The sequence below is a fragment of the Heterodontus francisci genome, chromosome 16 (assembly GCF_036365525.1).
Source record: "Heterodontus francisci isolate sHetFra1 chromosome 16, sHetFra1.hap1, whole genome shotgun sequence".
NCBI lineage: Eukaryota > Metazoa > Chordata > Chondrichthyes > Heterodontiformes > Heterodontidae > Heterodontus > Heterodontus francisci.
In genome coordinates, this window is record NC_090386.1 from 50,821,436 (window position 1) to 50,835,609 (window position 14,174).

The following is a 14,174-nucleotide window of genomic DNA, read 5'->3' on the forward strand; positions in this document are numbered from 1 at the left end:
CTGAATCTTTTTCTACCATGTACCTGAGGGAAGTTGCTGTCATAATTTATTGTGTAGCAGACTCCATCTCTCAGTTAACCATTGATCAGTAAGCCAAAGGGGATGTACAATTATAGAGTGGCTCTGGCAAACTATAGCCACAGAAGTAGAAAGTTCCTAAAATTAAACCAGTATTATAAAAGTTAAAGCAGTCAGCCATTGTACGGAGGGGAGGTCGTTATCTTGTTTTGAATTGTGCTTACTTGCATCACTGTTTGACACAAATTTATACTGAACTTGTTCATGTAGGCAGAATCTATCCACATCAGATAAGGAACAGATAAGTGATAAAACCCTTTCCACAATCAACAGCACAGGAAGTCTCACATTGAAGTTTTAACTTCTAACATTATTGTACAATTTTAAGTAACTGGTAAAAAATTCTGATAAATTATTTGTTTGATAAAATACTACAGAAACTTGAAGTAAATAATGCAGTATAATGATTCTGCACCCTACTCTTGTTCTGAAACTCTGTAGTAGAAGAAACAATAGGATTGCCATTAAATGCCTCTGAAAGTTCTAGAAGGTATAGAGCAAATAAATTGGAGAGCCTCACTCACTTTCATTCACAGTTTCCGTGAGTTTGCACAAATTCTCTGCCATTTTGCATTCCCTTTTGTGCAAATAACAATTTTATTAATTCTTAAACTCATGGTGCACACAACATTGATGTAATAATAGCACAAAGGTTTTGTAAATACAAAACAAACTTTAGCTTTTAAAATGTAGCTGATGAAAAGAAAAGTTCCTCCCAGAATGCTCCTTCCTAGACTACATTCCATGAATTTTATTATTCTGTGCTATATTACAGTGTTGTCAGGAGTATGTCATTAAATGAGCCCTCCACAATGCTACACAAAGTAAAGTGCTGTACCACGCAATTAACACATTAGGCATGTCGTCAAACAGTGGTGCATCATTGCAATTGGTGTTTTACTCTAAACCAGGGTTGTTCAGACTGAGGCCCAAGGGCCACCTGCATCCCCTTGGCCTTGGCATTTCAGCCCTTGAAGCTCAAGCAGATCAGTCCTATATGTTCTTAGCACAGGTTTGTCTTGTTTGAATTATGTGGGCCTAGAGTATCAGTAACTTGAAATACATGAACAATGAATGGGATCCATGGATTTGACTTTAGTTTCTGTGGTACATGTCTATGCAGCCCACAAAGAAAAAGATACTGCAGTAAGCCTTTGTGTTTGCGTGTAATGAGGCAATAAACCATGTAAGAAGACAGCTGTATACTATTGCTTTAGTGTTTCATAAAACATGTCATCAGATATTTCTGGCTGATTTCGGGTAGGTTTTATTTTTAGTCCATTCTTGGGATACAGGCATCACTGGAAAAGCGGTCATTTCTAGCCCATCCCGAGTTGCCCTTGAGAAGATGGTGGTGAGCCTTCTTCTTGAATCACTGCAAACTTTGTAGCGAAGGTGCTCCCACATTGCTGTTGTGTAGGGAGCTTCGGGAGTTTGACCCAAGGACAATGAAGGTATGTAAAATGCCAGCATGAATGCCACTGTGATTTTCCTAAAAGTTAATTTGGTGGATTCAGTGTTGAAGGTGTGATCTAAATCGACCCGAACAATGAAGCAGTTCTTGTGAAAGTGACAGTTGTTGTGGTCAGCTCTGTGTTTCTGTGAGCATTCCTGATTGTAATGTGCTTTGAAATCATGTAAAAAGCAAAATAACGTACTGCAAATGCTAGAACTCGGAAACAAAAGCAGAAAAGGCTGGAAAGAAACAGGTGGTCAGTTGGCATCTGTGCTGTGTCTACAGCACAGCAACAGGCCATTTGGCCCAATGAAAAAGGTTAGGAAGAGGCTTGTTGGGTTGAATGGCCTGTTTCTGCGCAGTCGATACTGCATAATACTATGTGACTGTTCTAAGCAAGAGAACAGAAAGTAGGGTACCAGTCTGAAATGTCAACTATCCGTTCTTTCCACAAATGCTGACTGATCTGTTGTGTGTTTTCAGCATTTTTTGTTTTTGTCCAAAATATTGTAACTTGTTTTTCTTAAAAAGGAAACAAGAAAGATTTTTCTTTGTACACTGAATTTAAAAAAAAACTGATTTCTAGCTCTAACAACATAGGATAAAATGTCCAATCAGCCATGCTTAACTTGCTTGTAGTACAGTCCTGCATCGGTTACTCCTGTGGAAATGTGGAGCAAATATGTTAAATGTTCAGGCGTGAACGTCACCAAAACAGAATTTCTACCATTACAATTCTGCAATCTGGAGAACAGTTATTGAAGTCAGATATTTAAAAGTTCAAAATCCTGAATTTGGAACACAAAGTTAAATTCTTCTGGAAGGGAAATTGTCAGGTTGGTGAACTGGATGGAGTGTAGTCATGTCATCACAACATGTGGTATCATGTCACTAAATCTGTTGCTGCAAAATTAAGACTAATCATAAAAACATTAAAATAATTGAAAATTGTCACAGAAGGTAACATTGGGCTGAATGCACAGGGCTCCCCGAATTTCGAGGCGGGAGGGGGTGTGCCTGAAAATGCCAATGTCAGGCGGTATGTCAATTTCAAGGTGCTGATCCCAGCACTGGCAATAATCACCAGGGCAGGGGGCTGGATGGTACAGGAATCCCACTCTCTTCCTAATCGACAGCAATTAAACCAGTTAAAACTCATTATGAGCTTGTTGAATGGGGAGGGTGGAATATTTAAAGAGGCGAATGGGTTTTAGATGTTGTCAGATTCTGAACAGCTGAGGGGAGGCAGGTACACAGTGGAGAGTCAGTCAAGGCTGCCCCAGGGCATCACCTCCTCCCCCCCCCCCCCCCCCCCATTAGAGGGTCAGTGAGTCAAAGGGGGACTCAGCACTTGGTAAGTAGGTGCCTTGGTGCTGCACAGGTGGCAGGGAGAGTGGGCATTGAATGGAGTTGTCACCTCCCAGCATCAAGGGGCCAGAAGAGCAGGAAGCAAGGCTGCCAATCACAATAGGATGGCCACCTGTCCAAAATGAAGGCTGCAGCAGGCACTGGGGGCACAACTGTCAGATTTTGGGTCCAGTGGTGATGAGGTGCAACGCCCTCCACAGGATGGGTGGAACCCCAGGCATCAGGAGGGCACGGGAGAGGAAAGCAGGGTAGGAAGGCAACAGAGGCCATACGCTGAACACAGGATCTACCACCGATGATGGAGCTACTTGGAGATGACCGAGAGCCAGTGCTGCAGGAGATTGTGACTCTCCAAGCAGATGATCACTGATCACTGGTCGCCATGCCCTGCCAGTAGCCATGCAATTCACTGTGGCCTTGAACATCTTCACTCTCCATAACATGGTCCTCCAGAGAGTTGTGAACATTGAGGCTGGTGTGGTCATGGAAGGAGACAGCTCATCAGGGGAAGAGCTGGGGTAGGAGGTGAAAGAGAAAGAGTATTTGGAGGTGGAGGGCGATGACACTGAGCTGAGAGGTACCCCTGCTGCACAATGAGGTGGCCTGCTCCTGCCACCCTGCAGGAAGAGGACCTCCCTCCTCCTACTCACAGCCTCCAGCATTAGATCCATGTCGGCATCGATGAAGTGAGGGACTGCCCTGCCTCGAGTGCCAGGCCTCCGGCTCTGCTGTGACATCTTCCTCCCGTTTGGTTGAAGGCTTTGGCACAAACTGAAGATCACTCCCAGGACAATCAGCAGCGTTATTGATGACTGCCATGGAGTGTCTAAATGAGTCCCACACTTCATCTGACCCACCTCTGTTCCTGCCCGCACTGCCCCTAGGACCATAGGAACATAGGAGCAGGAGTAGGCCATTCAGCCCATCAAGCCTGCTCCGTCATTCAGTTAGGTCATGGCTGATCATCTACGTCAACGCCACTTTCCGTGCTATCCCCATATCCCTTGATGTCATTAGTATCCAGATATCTACCTTTTTTCTGGGACCATCATCCTTCTTGTTGCCGTTGGCTGGGTGCAAACCCAGCAGTGGCCACCACTCCTGGTGACTCTGCTGGGACTGAGAGCTGCCAGCCAGCTGATTGGCTGGCAGCTCTATTAGGCGGGGCTTCCTGCCTCAGAGGTGGAAGTCATGCCCAAGGTCAATTAAGGGCCTGGGGAGCAAAAAATCGTGGTGTGGCTCCCCAGGCCCGGCGGAGGTGGACTCGCCCCTGACTTTTTGGCCAGTGGGCGGGGTCTCCTGCCCAACGTAAAATTCAGGCCATTGTTATTCCAAAACGAGCACACCCATCTTCCACAAGGTTTGTTTAATCTCTTCACTGTATAGAATCCAGTCAAACTTTTGATGGCTTTAAAAACAGCCAGTTAGGCACACAACATTTTAAAAAAAAAACCCCGTAGCTTGAAAGTACTGTTGAACCCACAGTCACGCTGTGGTTGCGTCTATGTACACCTACTGCAGGTGAGGAAATGGGGCATTTGAGGACTACCGCCCACGCCTTTCATCTTTGAGTTATTAATAGAATGAGGGGGCAACTAAAATTTCCATTTACTCACAGTATCATTTCCTTGTTCAACACAAGAGACAGGAAGTTGTAGAAAAACATGCTGAAACCAATGTTTGACAGAATGGAAAAAAAACTTTCACCACCTTCCTGTGGTCACATCGAGCTATCGTGTAGTGAATGTCCACTCCATATTTCTCTGCTTTTTAATTTTGACTAAGTTATGAATTTCAAGGTGGATCTCTGAAGCTGAGATAAGTGCACACACTGAAGTTCCTTATTGGCAAGATTACAAGTACATTTGGCTTTATTTATTTTGTAATTTTGAAATCTGTTGATCCATTTTTCATTGTTGGTGATTCTCTTGATTCCCAACAAGCAGCTCAGAAGCAAAACAGTGCAAGGCTCTGAGGTTGAATGATGTTGTGTCTTTATTTAGGCAGTAATGAATGACCAGGTTTGCGTTTGCTGTGGGTTTGAGTCCCCATTCTGACCCTAAACAAAAGCCAATTGCAAAAACTGGACAGTCGTCTGTTTAAAAAACTAAATAAATGCATGCTTCACATTTATTGCTGCCATTTGATCACTGTGTATGTGCCAGTGTTTATTTCTTAATAAGAAATAAACTAAGAATTTATTTTCTGTTGCATCCTGATTTTCTCTCTAGTTCAGCTTTCATGCCTGTCTGGGATGCTTTTATTTGGACAACAATAATCTAAATGTTAGACGATCAGGGATTTTATTACATTATCAATTGTTTTGACACAAAGCAAATCTGAATATTAAAATGTTCCCCTTTTATAACTCTGCTCCTACTTCACAACTATCATTCGATTCTGTTTACAAAGGCTATGTTCCGAGTGAGTAGCAATTCTGGAAGGGAATGCAGAGAGGGGTGGTGATCATTGATCTGCTGGCAGAGTCCAAGGGACAGCGGTGGGTCAAGTGAGTGGCACGTGAAGTACTTTAGTTGGATTAGCCTCCAGGTTGCAGGAAGGTCGGCAAGAGGTCAATGGGGCAGCAACAGTTACTACTTGTAAGGAGACCATGGCAATTGCCTCAATGGGCTCTTTGGAGAATGTCAAGAGATACACATAGGGTAGTCATGGACTACTAGGGATATTTAATCCTTGGATGCCAGCAGGAGAGCTTTAAGGCAAAGGAATAGTGATGGGTTGGGGGGGAGGGGCCAACATAGTACTTGAGAGAGTGCAAATGTAAAGGGGCATGAATGGATACAAAAGGGGAAAGGAGAGAAGGCTGGGGAGGGAATGAGGGAGGCTAAAAAGAGGTGGAAGTAATGGGCTTAGATCCAGAGTGCCAGCTGAAATGATGTATGTGAGGTGGGTACAAAAGTGTACATAGGCATGGCAGAGATAAGGTGAGATATAATGTGTTCATAAACAGAGTACAGGGACGAGACAATAGGAAACAGTCCAAAGTTTAAGTGCGAATCCCTATGGTGCGATGAAGTTGACTTCCAAGCTCAAGGAATTAATTTGAAGCATTCATGAACCAATATCCTGTGCACACAGTTTAAGCAATGACGTAAGATGGATGATCTAGAATCAGCTGCCAGTTATGCATAGTTCATGATTCCCCTTTCTATTGAAATCAACAAAAAGGGAAACTTCAGGATGCATCTAAGCTGGGCATGTAATGGGATGTATTCGGCTGTGTCAATAATGAGATGTACCCAGTCCGAGTGTGTAATGGGATGTATTCGGGCTGAGTGTACAATGGGATGTATCCAGGCCGAGTGTATAATGGGATGTATAGGGGCCGGCTGTATAATGGGATGTATCTGGGCTGAGTGTATAATGGGATGTATCCGGTCTGAGTATACAATGAGATGCATCTGTGCCGTGTGTATAATGGGATGTATCTGTGCCGTGTGTATAATGGGATGTATAGGGGCCAGGTGTATAATGGGATGTATCTGGGCTGAGTGTATAATGGGATGTATCTGGGCTGAGTGTATAATGGGATGTATCTGGGCTGAGTGTATAATGGGATGTATCTGGGCTGAGTGTATAATGGGATGTATCTGGGCTGAGTGTATAATGGGATGTATCTGGGCTGAGTGTATAATGGGATGTATCTGGGCTGAGTGTATAATGGGATGTATCTGGGCTGAGTGTATAATGGGATGTATCCGGCCATGTGTATAATGGGATGTATCTGGGCTGAGTGTATAATGGGATGTATCTGGGCTGAGTGTATAATGGGATGTATCTGGGCTGAGTGTATAATGGGATGTATCTGGGCTGAGTGTATAATGGGATGTATCCGGTCTGAGTGTATAATGGGATGTATCCGGTCTGAGTGTATAATGGGATGTATCCGGTCTGAGTGTATAATGGGATGTATCCGGTCTGAGTGTATAATGAGATGTATCTGTGCCATGTGTATAATGGGATGTATAGGGGCCAGGTGTATAATGGGATGTATCTGGGCTGAGTGTATAATGGGATGTATCTGGCCGTGTGTATAATGGGATGTATCCGGTCTGAGTGTATAATGGGATGTATAATTTGTTGTATCTGGGCTGAGTTTATAATGGGTTGTTTAGGGGCCGGGTGTATAATGGGATGTATCCAGGCCAGGTGTATAACGTGTTGTATCCGGTCTGAGTGTATAATGGGATGTATAGGGCCCAGGTGTATAATGGGATGTATCCGGCCAGGTATATAATGGGATGTATCCGGCCATGTGTATAATGGGATGTATCCGGCCATGTGTATAATGGGATGTATCCGGGCCGGGTGCATAATGGGATGTATCCGGCCATGTGTATAATGGGATGTATCTGGGCCAGGTATATAATGGGATGTATCCGGCCATGTGTATAATGGGATGTATCCTGGCCGTGTGCCTAATGGGATGTATCCCGGCCAGGTGCATAGTGGGATGTATCCAGGCTGGGTGTATAATCGGCACCTGATCCAAAATGGCCTCTTTCCTGCCATCGCTGAAAGTTAAATTTATCCCAATCAGTGCACCAGAATTTTAGCCAATCACAATGCAGGGATTCATCTCACTGTGAATTAACGAGAATTGAAGTGTTTTCAGCCGTCTTGTAATATTAGATTTGCTTTTATCTGGTAATTGAGGAATGTGCTTATTAATGATTAGTGACAATTTAATTTGACTACATAATTTTCATTCTGCAGCTGGCACAAGAATTTTAATGTGGTTCCTTTTTGTTTTTTTTCAGTTAATGAAATTATAAGGAAAGATCTTTCTGGACTCACTGCGAGAAGCCAGTCTTAGACCCAAATTCACAATGAATGCTTCTTAGCACAATCTCGGAAACTCTCTACACTTTCAGTGGTACCCTATGTTTACCAATGGGTCAGTTGAAAGGTTCACACTCAGCTGCATAGAACAATATGCTGGCAAGAAGTCGGCTATTCTGACTAATCATCATGGGAACTTCAGCTTAGCAATTTTTCCTCATTGTTTCCATTCATTCAGAGTCTTTATTGGGTCCAAAAACTGTATTTTTAGGTTGCACATGTTAACTTTTGTTCAATTTGATCACACCCATTTCCACTCAAACTTGCAAAAAGGACTAAACTGCATACCTCTCCATTGGAAATTTTAGCTTTTAAAAAAAAAACACTTCCTGACAACTACTTTATTCCCAAGGAAAGGGTCTCAAATATTTTAGCACCCATTTTCGTAGACTCTATCCAAACACAGTTTGAAGTGAAAATGAAAAGTGCCAGTATGAATAAGCTGGTTCACTATAAGAATGTGCACCGATGCCAGTTTGGCATCCCAGATCACAGCACCAAAACGATCTAGGCTCATTTATATAGGTGCTAGCGCACTGTACTGGCCTATACTGTACCAAACCATTTTGAGCACTGGTAAAAGGGGCATAAAAAGCATTTTTATTTTGCTGACCAAAGGAACAGGAGTAGACCATTTAACCCCTTGAGCCAGTTCCACCATTCAATGAGATCAAGGCTGATCTGTGACCTAACTCCATATCCCTTAATACCTTCGGTTAACAAAAATAATCTATTAATCTCAGATTTAAAATGAACAATTGTTAGAGCATCAATTTGTGGAAGAGGATTCCAAACTTCTACCACCCTTTGTGTGTAGAAGTGGTTCCTAACTTCACTCTTGAAAGATCTGGCTCTAATGATTAGACTATGCCCTAGACCAGTCCTAGGCTCTCTAATCAGCAGAAATAGTTTCTCTCTATCAACCCTATCTTTTCTCCGTAATATCTTGAAAACGTCAACAAATCACCCCTTAACCTTCTAAATTCCAGAGAATACAACCAGTGGAGTGCAACAACCATTTAAAGAGTCCAGTTAGAATAAATGGACTGTATTGAAGCTCTAAATCTTTTATGCCATATCCTGGGATATTGATGACAGAACTCTGACATGAAGTCACACTTACCAATCTCACAACCTTACTGTGAGAAAATTGTAGAATCTAAGAGCAACTAATATTTATGCTGATCCACCAAATATTTGTTGATTTATTTAACCAGCATCATCTGTCATTGCACGTCTACTTGTTAATGCATAAGGCTTTTAAGAAGTAAATCTGTTTGTGTATAATTAGCTTTCCCATTATAGAAGATACTAGTTCAACCATATATATGTAATTAAAATAAATCTTCTTGCTGTTTCAAGAAATATTTCATGTTATCAGTTTGTTATAACGATTGAATTTACTTATTTTTTAAAATCTGAGAGTGAAGTTATTGTTTATGTTTTCGGAATGAATTAAGATATCAACTGTATGTTTAACATATCTGGTGTATATGTTATGTGTTTATGTTTTAAAGTTATTAAGTTCAGAGTACAAACTTCTCTAATGCCCAGGCAACAGTTTCCAGTTTTACAGTCCGTATTTTGGGGGCTTAAATCATCCTTATTGAAAGTCACAATACAACCTTTGTACATAACACAGATTAAATGTTATTTTATCATTAATTTCTTTTTTAAAATGTAATTGCAAATTGTTCATGATAATTACCAATGACGTGACAATTGGGTTGTTCCATATGTCACCATCTCTAGATGGATGCTTTTGAATTAATAAAGCTTTAATCAGTCTGATACCCCAACTAATTGGATGATGCAGACTTCGAGGTATTCAAGTCCTCTGCGCACTGTTCATTTTCTCAGAATACAAGATGTGTTTCCTGACACTTGGGAACCAGAGAAAAATATTGTTACAATTGGGATGGTGATTGTTATCACCATTATCATTGGCACTAACAGTTTAGGACAGCAAACTAAATGGCAGCCTTATTACTTCCTGCATTAGAAAAGCTGGAGTATTTTTTGCCTAATAACTAGGATCCTGGGGTTAATTATTAGTTAGATCCCCAGTGTGTTTCCACTAAATATTTGAAATGTTTTTGGTGGCACACTGGTCTCAGATCTTGTGAATCCTCTAACCCCACTTTGATATCACACTGGTACTATACCAACAATCATAAGAAATAGCAACAGGAGGAGGCCATTCAGCTCCTTGAGCCTGCTGCACCATTCAATAAGATCCTGGCTAATCTGATTGTGGCCTTATCTCCATAACTCTTGACTCCCTTGTAGATCAAAAATCTATCTAACTCAGCCTTTAATAGATTCAACGACCCAGCCTCCACTGCTCTCTGGGGAAGAGAATTCCAAAGATTAACGACCCTCTGAAAGAAGAGATTTCTCCTCATCTCTGTCTTAAATGGGAGACTTCTTATTTTGAAACTGTGCCTCCTAGTTCAAGATTTTCCCATGATGGGAAACATCCTTTCAGCATCTACCCTGTCAAGCCCCCTCAGAATCCTAAATCTTTCAATGAGATCCCACTGTCTATAAGAACACTTACTGACCTTCCAATACTAATGGAGCTGATAGTCCAGTTGTTTTTGGATCCATTGTGAAACCCTCCCCTCCACCTATCCTACTGAAATAATCCTTGTGTTGTTTGCACAGTGGGAGGTTATTCCTTTCCAATGTAATTCAAGTGGTTGGTAAGGATAAATGCACAGCAGAAATGAATTTAAATGTTATAAATATTAATTTGTTACTGCTGACATTGTGGGACTAAAAATTATTTTCAACCTAATGGCACTATAAAATTATCCTTTGTGATACCGTTAGATGACAAATAGCACTTTGGCCCCATAATTTTTCATATTTCACTCTTGAACCAAGAAAGGATTGTTCAATTCCCCATTTTGCTTAATTATAAAAGACTATTTTTTGAGCTCTTTGGTTTTCCTGTGGGAACTCAATTGCTTTGAAAAGCCCCCAGTGCCTAGGACTGGTTTGTAATTTGGTGCCTCATTAGAGATCAATCAGCATTGTCTCTTCAACAGTCTATTCCGCTTTATAAGTAAGTACATTAACCTTTAGACTCAACACTTAGGTGATATTAAATGATTTCAAAATGTTTTATTGATGTATTGAATGTAGACTTGAGAAAGCCCAGATGTGGCTTTCATATAGATGACTTTATTTTAGTTTTGTATTATGTTTATATTTAGTTTGCTTAAATTCAGAGTGCTTCTTACAGTATTTTCATTCCATAATAACCGATTATAAAGAATGTCAATGGTTAGTTAGACGGTGTTTCATACATTTTATTATCAACTATGAATACTGCCAGTTGATGTAAATAGCTTGTAAAGTAGGGACCAGAAATGAAAAGCCTTTAACCGCAATGGAATATAGATGAAACGAATGGCATCTTCTAATCTTACATTGTAAGCACATTATTTTCTTTCTCCTTTAAAAAGTCACACTTCGGTTTATCTACTGTCAAAAAAATATTTGGCTCATATTGTAAATCTATGTTAAGAAATCTTCTTTAAAATTACTTTTTCTTGTCTATTAGTTACCAATGATGGAGAGAACAAATCTCTGAGCTTTTACTTTTGAACATACTGTTTCCTGTGTCGTCTACAATTGATCTCCCATCTCTGATTTAATGTTATAATTTAAAAAAGAACCAGTCAATCCTTTCATAAATCCCATAAAATAACCTATTGGGCCCTATATTACAAATTTAAATTCTTAATTTAAAAAAAAAAGTGTATTACAGCAATATATAATCTTGGTAAATTTAATATACATCCTAATTTTAGTTGCCCCTCAGAGAATTCCTTTTAATAATTTATTCCCTTTTACAACAGTGAAAAGCACATTAGTAATAGTACTTAATAAAAGTCATAAATCAGAAAAGCAGGATGAAGCTAGACAATCCATTTATGTAAGTTTACAATTTATACATTTAAAACTAAAATCTTAAAAAAAAAAGTTATGTGAATTCATTTGGAGTAATAAATGTTTGTAGTACAAATGAATTTACATGCTTAATTTAATCTCATGATTCCAAACCTTAGTGATCACCATAAGGAACATTGTTCTTTATAAAGCTGGCCCTCGACATATTGTGTAACATTATTGCTTTTATTTGAATATTTTATGCTATTGAATATTATTGGGTTATTTCAAAATGCACAACGTGAGCTCAAGTCTTGTTTATAGGCCTATTTTATTACAAATGTATAAATACATATCAAAAGAAAAGTTACTAATTGGGGTTAAAGTGGAAAATGTTTAGAAGAGTCAGTTTCTTCTAATGTGTAATGTAATTTGTGTACAGTTTATTATTTTTTGCTTTAGAACATTGTCAGCTCTAACATTATTTTCATTGCTATCTTTTGCCAAGCTGTTCTAAGTGACGCACAAGATCTCTCTACCAAAGTTTTTAACCCCTTAAAATCGGCAATGCTGCAGTTTTGCTGTCTCTACAAATTGATGAGCAAGGACATTTTGTATTACTTTATTTTGGACGATGGCCACATTTGTACATGAGGAAACACCATCTTTCCTCAGCTGTCTAAATGTTTTGCTGCAATGCCTTCCTGTCATTGTACTGAAAAGATTTCAAAGAAGAACTGCTTGCCAAAAAGAAACAAGCATGTTTTCCACAGGCCTCTGTAAAATGAAATATTGAATTTCTCAATAGAGAAATCTAGTTTTTTTTTGCTAAGCAGCTACCAAGCAAAGCATGTATTGAGCCAACAAAGTTCTTAGCAATGGTCAACTACCGAAAGCTGACTCATAAGGGATCATGGTCTGTGTGTGATAGCAGAAAGAATGTGATAAAGTGAAGATTTGCACTGTTAAATGTAATGAGGTTATAAGTGCCATTGTTTAGGAGCAATATATTCCTTCTGAATGTAGAACTTCTCTAAAGACAGCACTATATTTTTTGTAATGTAAAGATTTCTGCTGCTTACTTTTGTACCCAAAAAATGTTCTCAGTAACTATTCTTGCTTCTCAAAAGCATGTTGTTGTTATTTTAGAAACGTAGAAAATTTGCAAGTTTTTATTCTGTAGTTCTTCAGGTCCTGTACCACTGTTGGTACTATTTGCTTTATTTGCCTGCCTTTTTAATGCCTTCTGTGTCAGATCTTCCAGGATTTGTACTAACACGTTGTAGTCAAATATGCTTTCAAATACTAGTGATACATATAAGTATTTAACATTTATTCAATGTAAAGAAATATATTTACAATGTTTTCAAAAATTAAGAACTAGCACAGAAGGGGTTAAATAAGTCTGTCTTATATTAATGTATATTCTTTAAGCAATGTATTAAATCATAAACGTTTGTACTCTGCTAATTATAATAAAATTTTGCATTGTCTCGCTTAGATCTGTGCAATTTATCAATAAAAAAGAAAAAAAAAGCTTGATTTTTTTTGTCTGAATTGTTATTTTTAATAAGGATTACTAATTGACATGGGAAATTACTATATTGTATAGGCAGCATTGCAAGCAGTGTAGATGGAAGCATAAAATCTCAAAGAAAGATTAATAAGGTAAGTGGGCAAAGCTGTGACAAATGGATTTCAAGTAGGTAAATGTGAGATCATTCACTTTTGTCCTAAAAAGGATATAACAGTGTACGTTCTAAACAGTGGGGATGTTAAGAGACTTGGGGATCCAGGTCTATAGATTGTTACGACCAAGGCAGGAGTTTCTTTGGCCTCCTTGTCTCAAGAGACAATGGGTAAGCGCCTGGAGGTGGTCAGTGGTCTATAGATTGTTACGACCAAGGCAGGAGTAATGCACTGTTAATTCAGTCCCACTACTCCACAGGTCATAGCATATTGGTAAAGTATCCCACCTACCAGAAATTAGCCAAATTTATTTATTTATCCCCCAGAATAAAGCACACCAAACCAGGTTTCTTTAAACAACAACAACATTAACTATTTATTAATAAACCAAGTTTTAAATGATAGAGATAAATCTATATGTACGAAAAGATTTTATAACTTCTTATTCTTCCTAAACCTCATGCACGCACATGTATTCAAAAACCAAAGGTTAACCGGTTTTAAAATTATGTTTTAAATTAGAACTGTTTCTTAGGAATAATAAAATAACTAGGTAACTTCTGGTAGGATATTTCTGGATCGGTGAGGTGTCCCAGAATCGAATAGTCAGATGTCACTCTATGTCTCTCCAGGTGAGATTAATGAACAGTCTGTGATGGGTAGGCGTTCAAGTAATTTGTCTGCAGCAGGCGCCAGACAGATCTTTCAGCAAAAGGTTGTAGCAACAGGTCTACTTAAATTTTAAAGTAGCAGTCTAACAGTAGAAACTTTCTTGAGATTTCAGGATCTTCCAAAAACACAAAAGGCAACAGGACTCACA

At 39.4% G+C, this 14,174-nt stretch overlaps 1 protein-coding gene across 2 annotated transcripts in view; it reads left to right on the forward strand.

The window, feature by feature from the left end:
• The window catches only part of nfatc2a (nuclear factor of activated T cells 2a), a 156,167-nt gene extending 142,999 nt beyond the window's left edge, over positions 1-13,168 (forward strand). For both annotated transcript variants that reach the window (XM_068048166.1, XM_068048167.1), the window contains one exon: positions 7,684-13,168. In XM_068048166.1, coding sequence (XP_067904267.1) covers positions 7,684-7,698 — 15 coding nt within the window. In that variant the 3' untranslated portion in view covers positions 7,699-13,168. The remainder of the gene's footprint in view (positions 1-7,683) is intronic.
• The last annotated feature ends 1,006 nt before the right edge of the window (positions 13,169-14,174 follow it).